At 50.1% G+C, this 8,058-nt stretch overlaps 1 protein-coding gene across 3 annotated transcripts; it reads right to left on the bottom strand.

The window, feature by feature from the left end:
* Window positions 1-42: 42 nt before the first annotated feature.
* AVPI1 (arginine vasopressin-induced 1) lies at window positions 43-7,452 on the bottom strand. Of its 3 annotated transcripts, XM_012723617.1 has the most exons (4): window positions 6,989-7,294; window positions 5,230-5,302; window positions 1,580-1,875; window positions 43-621 (listed from the first exon to the last, which is right to left on the bottom strand). In XM_012723617.1, the coding sequence occupies exons 2-4, from the start codon at window positions 5,254-5,256 to the stop codon at window positions 462-464; spliced, it is 483 nt and encodes a 160-aa protein (XP_012579071.1). In that variant the 5' UTR covers window positions 5,257-5,302; window positions 6,989-7,294; the 3' UTR covers window positions 43-461. The 3 variants fall into 3 exon arrangements, with proteins under 3 accessions (XP_012579071.1, XP_012579072.1, XP_004680621.1); XM_012723618.1 differs by lacking the exons at window positions 5,230-5,302; window positions 6,989-7,294 and adding an exon at window positions 7,351-7,452; XM_004680564.2 differs by lacking the exon at window positions 5,230-5,302.
* Between the last annotated feature and the right edge of the window lie 606 nt (window positions 7,453-8,058).

The following is an 8,058-nucleotide window of genomic DNA, read 5'->3' as shown; positions in this document are numbered from 1 at the left end:
GGCATGTACCTCAGGATCTGCTTTCTGTAACAGACACAGTTTTTGATGCAAATGTTTTTATTTTGCCACTGAAACCATAGTTTCCTTGTGCTGGCCTGAAGGGCAGGGATGTGGAACAGGCTGCTGGACCACTGGGTGACAGTAGCAGGAGAGCTGTGTGAGGGTGGTGTGTGCTCAGTGTGAGTGCTTGCGGCTTGACTCCAGGGGGAAGGTCATGCAGCACAGCTATAGTGTTAGATTGGGAAAGGCTGAGCAGGAGCAGAGGCGGTTTCTTATTTGGATGAAGAATGGGTTCCACACAATACACTGCTCCAGGGAAGCCTCCAGTGCTGTTCATTACAAGCCAGTAGCAGCAGTCTTTGATTTACGCCTCCATCTTTCTTCTTTGCCTCCCAGACCCTTTGGCAAAAATCCCTGTGATTCCTGGGGAATATACTGCCGCTCCGAGCCACTTCCCTGAATCAGTGTCTGATCTGATGGAGGTAGCTTGTGGGGCCTGGCTTCCTCCAGTTCTGACGGATCCTGGCACTTGCCCTTCTAGAGTCCAGATACTGGTCACTGGGAGCCATCTCTGTGGCGCTGCCCTGTGGGTCAGCCAGTGGAGTACAGGGTTCTGGGCCTCTGCAGGGAACAAATATGTGATAAGCCAACATCAGCAGGAAGGATGGGAAAGAAATAAAGACTTTGGTCATGGTGAGCTATTAAAACTGTTCAGGGCAAAGTGAGACCAGAACTCTGGTCTTGTCTCTGCCTTCTTAGAGCAAAATAAGCTCTGGCAAAGCTTTCAGATTTCTGTAAGAATTGGACTAGATCAGGGTGTGTGACATTCAACACTGCTCCAACTTCCTCATCTTGTACTCCTGGCAAACATCATTCATCAGTCCCTATACAAGACTAGAGGAATCAAGTATCTTTTAGCAAGGCATTTTAAGTAGTGATCACTAATTGGAGTTAGCACAAGCCATAAAGCTGGTTTGCTACCCCTGGGCCTGATGGTCTCAGAAGTCCTGTTCAGGTTTAATGATGTGACTAGGCCCAGAGAAAGTGGCTACGGGAACAAGCCCACAATGACGGGTTCAGCTGTGTGGTTCAGCTCATCTCTTGGGGGTGTTGTTTCTGAGCTGACAGTGACCTAAGCAAAGTAGTGGGTGACTAGGGAAAGTATAAAGTTTCTCAGCAATTTTTAGCCCTTGAATCCACTATAGTGCTTTCCTAGCCTTTAGTTCTCTGTAATTTCCTAACCAGGAATTTAACTAGGCTTACCTACCTGTTCTACGGCAGGCAAGCACAATGTTTTTCTTTCAAACAGCACTCTTGCCTAGCTGAGCATCACTGAAAAATGAGGTGGTACTGGCAGACCTAGGCACCTCACTCCATGGGAGTTTCCCAGGATCCCATGAGTTTGGTATCCTATGACAGAAGTCTGAAGTGCCCCCCCATGGTAGGCACTGTGTAGGCCACACCCCAGCCCCCCTGGTAGGTGCTTTACAGTGGGCTAGCCAGCCACACAGCCAGGACTGGCGGGCTGACAGCATTACTAGTGCTGCCCTTCCCTGAGCCCTCCAGACCAGGGACCTACTTCAGTCGGCTACAGTGGTGGACAGAGTGGCCCAGAGGCTTCTGTCTCGGGGGCCTCTTCCTGCGCAGCTTCCTCAAGGCCTCTGCTACGCGGTGGTCCCCAGCACACTCCCAGATGATCTGTGCACGTTCCTCAGCCAGCTGGTCCCCGCTGCGCTGAAACAGGCCCTGGATCTGCAGCAGTTCAGCGTCCTGGAAGATGTTGGCTGAGGCCTTTTTGCGGCCCCGGGCCTCAGTTGGGGCTTGCCAAGGAGGTGGCTCACTCACCACAGAGGCTGGGGTGCCCATCCTGGTGCTCTGAGGAAGGAAAACATGGGGAGACATCAGCAATCTGCAGGCCCTTCCCAAATCTGGGAGTTCTAATTAATGCAAGGACTTCTGGCATTTCTGTTCTCCAAAAGCCTAAAGGAGTATAAGTCTTGGCTTAAAATCATTAATTTCCCTGGGCACCTTGAGGGAATAATAATATGAACTGCTTAAGTGTTCAACACTTGGGAAGAGCCTGTGAGGTAAGAAGTGTTTATCCTCACTTTACAGATGAAGACGTTCCAGTCAGAGGTTAAGTGACTTTCCCCTGTCACAGCTAGAAGCAGAACCTGGGTTGTTGGCTCTATAGCCCATGCTCACCCAGCACCTCCAGGCTCACCGGGAACAGCAGCAGCAGCCTGATGTTAGGTTATGCACACAGCAAGTGTCAGGGTCACATGGGTGAAATATGGGTACCGCCCTGTGAGGGAGACACTCCTCATTTCACACGGGAGAAAACGAGGTGGCGATCCACATGTCTTCGTAGCTAAGGCGCAGGCTTTGTAAGCAGTAAAAGAGATGGTAGATTTGGGTTCCCTGGTAAGGACCCCAGTTGTGGCTGCCTTCAGTTTCTGGAGGGTGAATATTCCAGCTGCTTCCTGTCTAAACTTGTCAGCTGGTACTAACATCTCCATAGGGTTGCTCCAAGGACTGAGTGAAGACTCAGCATTGAGAACAGCGCTCTGTTCTATTATGTTTTTCCATCTAAAATAGATGAGTCATCTTACCTATTTTCAAGTCTGGGATGAACCAAATCCATGTAATTTGCAAGCACAGTATGAAGTAACACCAGTCAGATCTAACTAGTCCAAAGCACCAGAGAAAAGTGGGAGAGGAAGGTGGGGAAGAAGGAACTGTCATGGGCTGAGGCTGAGATTTATAAGCTCAATAAAACTGTCAGTGCCCCCATCATATTCAGGAAATGAAAATTAAAATTTCTCCTTTGCTTTGGCAAGTTCACTCTGAGTAATACAGGCATAAAGGCTTGCTTCCCTTACCCTAGTCTCCAGTATAGCCTGGAAAAGCTTTGGGAAAGTAGACTCTGACATTACACAGAATTGGGTTTGAATCCCAGCTTGGCCACCTTCCTCACTGTGACCCTGGGCATGTTTCTTAATCTGAGCCTGCTTAGTGTAAAATGGAGCTAAAAACCACTCCCCAGGATTATTTTAAGGATTAAATGTATTACCAGGTACCAAAAAAAACTAAAGAAGTGTACACGGCCACTTTGTGGCCTCCTTAACTTGAACTTTGGTCAGGGATGTAAGATGGACGTGCCTTTTCCTCCAAGCATTCTGGTCTGATCAGCTGAGGCCCCATGGGCCCTCCCACCCCACACCCCAGGGGGCTCTGGGGAAGGCTGGTTGCTAAATCACGACTCATACCACAACTAGCTGCAGAGATAACATGTCAACCAGCAATTGACTTTAAAAGGGGTAAAAAGTTAAAATTCATTTACATTTAAAAAGTACATGTTCACTATAAAACATGCAAACAGTATGGAATTTTAAAGATTTATTTATTTGTTCATACAGAACTGGGGATACAGGCCAGAAGCTCAGGGGCGGCGAGAGGCTTCACCAGAGACAGAGTGGGGAGCAGAACAGGCAGATCTACGAAGTACACTGCTGAGGGGAGCAGCGGGCGGGTCAGGAGAGGTCTGCCGCGCCATGTGGTCACCTCCGGGGCAGGGGGGAATCGAACTCATGCGGAAGTGGCTTTACCTTCTCAGTGCTGTGCTTTAACCCGCTGCGCCACCAGGCAGGGCCCAGTATGGAATTTTATAAATAAAAGTTTCCTCAAGTCACTCAGAAGTAACCCTTGCTCTAACTAGTCTTGTACTTTTGAGCATTTCTGTCATCTCTTCACCCCATGCAGACTCTCCAGAAACAATCACCTCTCCCTTCCCCGGCCTGCCCTTATCATCACCATAGTCACTTAACGTATTCCAGTAATGACCACTTACCCTGCCCCAATTTCTACATCTTCTGTCATGAAAACTCCATTCTTTTTTTAAAAAGATTTTAAAAATAAACATTATTTAAAAAAAAGGGATTTAACTAAAATCGGCAGAAGACTCAGATAATCAGCTTGATAAAAATTGTGCTTTTTATCTGGAAAAATGGGAGTATTTTAATCTGCCTGTCTTTAGGCACTCTTATTGGAATCCGGTTAGTAATTTGTGGTACTTAAACCTCCCAAAATGGATTTTAGACACTGTGACCAGAAAACAGCTAACTGCTCCCAGGCTGACAAAGAAATCAGAGCTACTATGGATGTTTATTCTGTATCAACATGTTACCATGTAATCGCCCAAACAATTCTAGGCAGAGGGGCCCAGGGAAGCAGAAACAGGTGAATGAGGCTCAGACAAGGTTAACCCTGGCCCAGTAACCCTATGCAGCCAGTGCTTTGAAAGCCTGAGTTGCCTTTCTAAGCAGTTCAAAGCATATCTCTTCTCACCTCTCAGAGGTGTGCTTCACTAACTATTGCTACCTAATTCACAAAAGGGGAAACCTGTCAAGAGAAAGGGAAGAATGATGAATGTTCCCACATGTGTGGCAGGGGTGGGGTTGTGGAACCTCTTTTAATCTTTTTGTGGCGTCAGAGCTGTTTAATGGCTGACAGGCTGCCCTAGCCTTGAGCATGTGGCACCCTGAAGAGGTAGATCCCCAGCTTCCACAGGGAAATCTAGGCCTGCAACCCAGCCCTGTACTCTGAGCACCGGCTTATGAGTCAGAGAAGGTTTAGCCACTGCGTCTACTACTCACTGGCTGAGAGGCCTCAAGCACTCCACATACGTGTTTCCCTCATACATCTGCAAGTACAAATGGATGCTCACGGTCTCTGAGGGCGTGTGCCCTTACTGAGAGTGGATAATTCCATGACAAGGCTAGGTCTGTATGGAAGCAGGAATGGGTTTTCTTGTCTTCCAGGGCCTAGGAGCAACATGTGTGGACAGGTCTGGCCATGTCTCCCCAACCAGTGGCTCCCCTTCTCAACTTCCCTGGAGAACACACACTTTTACCACTGGGCTATATGGTTAGGACCAGGTAGTAGAGCTCACTGCACTAAAGCACTCTATAATGATCTAGATTGGCTATGGCTGAGCTGGGGCTGGTGGGAGAAGGGTGCTGTCTTTTTCAGACCCAGGCAAACTCACCCTCCCCTTGGAGAGAACAGCAGGATCTAGCAGCAGCAGCTGCCTCAGGGAGGGAATGACTGATGGAGCCTGATGTCCCAGAAAGTGCCACCACCTCCCCGGGGATGCAAAGCCACAGTCACGGTGAGTGAGCATGCACAAGAGGCCAGCTACCACCATCCTGCATTCAGCTTTATTCATACCTTCCGTGAATCTTGAGATCTTGGCATCTCCAGATTTTCAGAGCCCTCACTCCTGACACTCAGCAGAGTGAGGCTGGGCACAAAAATTTGTGGAGTTTACATAGGATTAGATGGTAAACTTTGGGAAAAAAATAATCAGAATGCTTTCATTATCAGAAGAATCTCATTCAACATGTTCAGTAGTTCTCCTAATTTCCTGGACAAGATCCGAATCTAGGAAATAAGTATACTGGAACAATGGTATTTTCTAAAACTAGAAAATAAAGGCAATTAAATGATTACAAATGGATCTTTCATTTCAGAGATGATATAAAAAATGAAAAGCAAGGGTCTTGGAGCAAATAAAAGGTCATTGCAAAATACTTGAATTTGATAACAAACTAGGTTAAAAATGAACCCACAAAGTAAATACCAAATATTGAAAGTGACAAAGTTCAACTTGCTTTGAAGCAGGCAGTAAATGAACTGTAGAACTCTAATGAAGAAATATAGCTTAAAAGTGACTCTCCGTGCACATGAATTTTGCAGTGTATAAGAATGGTGCACAGCCGAGCATCCGAAGTCAGTTCAGACAGCTGTCTCACTTGGTCTCCAGAAGGTGCCAGTAACCATGAGAGGCAGAACACACTTTAGTTACTGGGCAGCAATGGTTTCCTCACTCAGCTCACCTTCCTGGGAGGACCCTGCTGATGGTAATAGTCTCTGTAACCAGAGGCCAAGGGCCCTTAGAATAAGATCAGGAGCTTTGGCCCAAGGCCCAAATCAACACTTGTGGCCCTGGCCTGCTTCCTGGCACAGACATGCCACTGGACAGCAGCCAAAATCTATGGTTCCCCATGTGGGAGGCACAGTTCAAATGGCTGCATAGGCCCTCCCAGTGCACAGGGCCTAGCTTTAGCCTGGGTGCCCGAGAAAACTGGACACATGTAGGCCTCTCAATTTGTACCCTGAGAGGTAGAGAAAAGAACTGGGACCTCTACCCAAACCAATTCCAAAAGATGACCTGAAATAAACTGCTACTGGATCTAGGAATATCTCTTCAAGAATTCAAGAACTCTGCATTCTGGCTATGCCACTGATAAATTGGCATAGTGACATTCTGGCTATGTCACTGAATGACCTTGGCAATGCCAGTTTTGCCCTGCCTCAGTTTGTACATTACTACATGGTGAGAATAAGCCCTTAGGGGGAGAAGGGAGATAAAGATTCATCCTGGTACATTATGTCACATCATGATGAATGATGAAAGGGACTGCAGAATAATTGCCATTTTCATCACCACCATCATGAAATGCCTTTTAAGAGAGTCTTCACGCAGGGCAAAGGGAGTGGGATTAGTCTGAATTGTTAAATCATAGCTGCCACTGAGGAAGCTTGAGGGTGTCAAGTGCAGGACAGCACAGATGGGCAATCTCTTCAAACCTCACAATACCCTAGAGCTGGTAGTACTACACACCCACTTTACAGATGAGAAAGCTGAGCTCAGAAAGGTTAAGCAGTAACTTGCCCAAAGTTGCTAGGAGGTATGAAGCTGACACAGGAGCCAGGGTGTTCTATTCCCGCATCCATTCTCTCAACCATTGTTATTTTTGTTTCTGCCAGAAGGCTCATGAGGGCTTCAGGGGGAAGGAAGGACCCAGGCGTTGAAGCCGCTAGGAACCTGCTATATGCTGCGGGTTTGGGAAGGCGCAGGGATTTAAAGTCAGGCCTCCCCAGCAAGCCTGTTCCCTCGGCACTTCCACAGCTCCGCGTTACTCACCACGCTGAAAGGCAGCACCGACTCCTCACCCAAATCCGGATGGGGTGAGCCAAGATGCGCCCACCCTAACCCCTTCCACGGCCTTTCGAGCAGGCGGGCGCAGCTCTGGGCCTCCTGCCGCGACGGTGCTCGCAAGGACCAGGCGGCACTCGCAGGCAAGACAGGAGCTTGGCAGGGGGTTATCCTGGCCGAGGTCACAGGGCGACAACCCCAACCCGAGTCGGCCCCGGACCTCCGGGGCTCAGACGCAGCCGCTTCGCAGAGAGACCGGCCCTTAGCGGGTTGGGTCCCCGCAGCACCCCGGATCAGGCAGCCCGCTCGCCCGACCCCACCTTACTCTAGCGAGGCCACCGACGACGTACCTGGCTGCCCGAGGGGGGCCACCTCGGTCACAGCCACAGCTCCCCGGAGAAAGCGCTCCCCGGAACAGCCAATCCTCGGCTAAGACCAGGAGGGAGCTCGGGTGCGAGCCTTCCAAAATCGAACGCGGAGACGCGTCGGCCAATCAGCGGTCGCAAAGGGCCGAGGGGCGTGTCGCGTCTCCGCCCCCTTCCTCCGCCGGCCTCGAAACCCGAGGGCGAAGATTCCGCGGGCCCAATCAGCGGCAGAGCAGCGCGGAGGGGCGTGTCCGCCCGGCCCCTTCCCTCCGCCCCCGCCACCCTCGCGCGGCGCCCGGAGGCGCCCCCCTCTTTGACGTCAGTCCCCGAGGACAGCGCGGTTTTGCTGGCGCTGGAGCCGGGCGGGGCCGCATTCCTGCCAACGGGTGCGGCGACGGGCTTTGCAGGGTATACGTGACGTGTGCCCCTTCCCCGGGGCGCGAGGCCCGTGTGCACAGCGCCGCGTTCTTCGCAGCGCGGGGCCTCTGCAAACAGACCTGCCGCTGCTCAACTCACCTTGCAGACACTGAATTTACGGCTCTAGTTTTGAGGGCCAGGAAGGATCAGCGCGATGGGCAGAGCAGACTAGGTGGGTTGAGTCTTGGGTCGGTTTGACGATCTTGGACGATTTTCCTAGATGCGACAGTATTTGTAAGGTTTTATTCATTCATTCCAAAACGGTCCTTTCGGAAC

The sequence above is a fragment of the Condylura cristata genome, unplaced genomic scaffold (genome assembly GCF_000260355.1).
Source record: "Condylura cristata isolate star-nosed mole 26May11 unplaced genomic scaffold, ConCri1.0 scaffold00011, whole genome shotgun sequence".
NCBI classification, from domain to species: Eukaryota; Metazoa; Chordata; class Mammalia; order Eulipotyphla; family Talpidae; genus Condylura; species Condylura cristata.
This window is presented reverse-complemented; position numbering and strand designations above follow the sequence as displayed.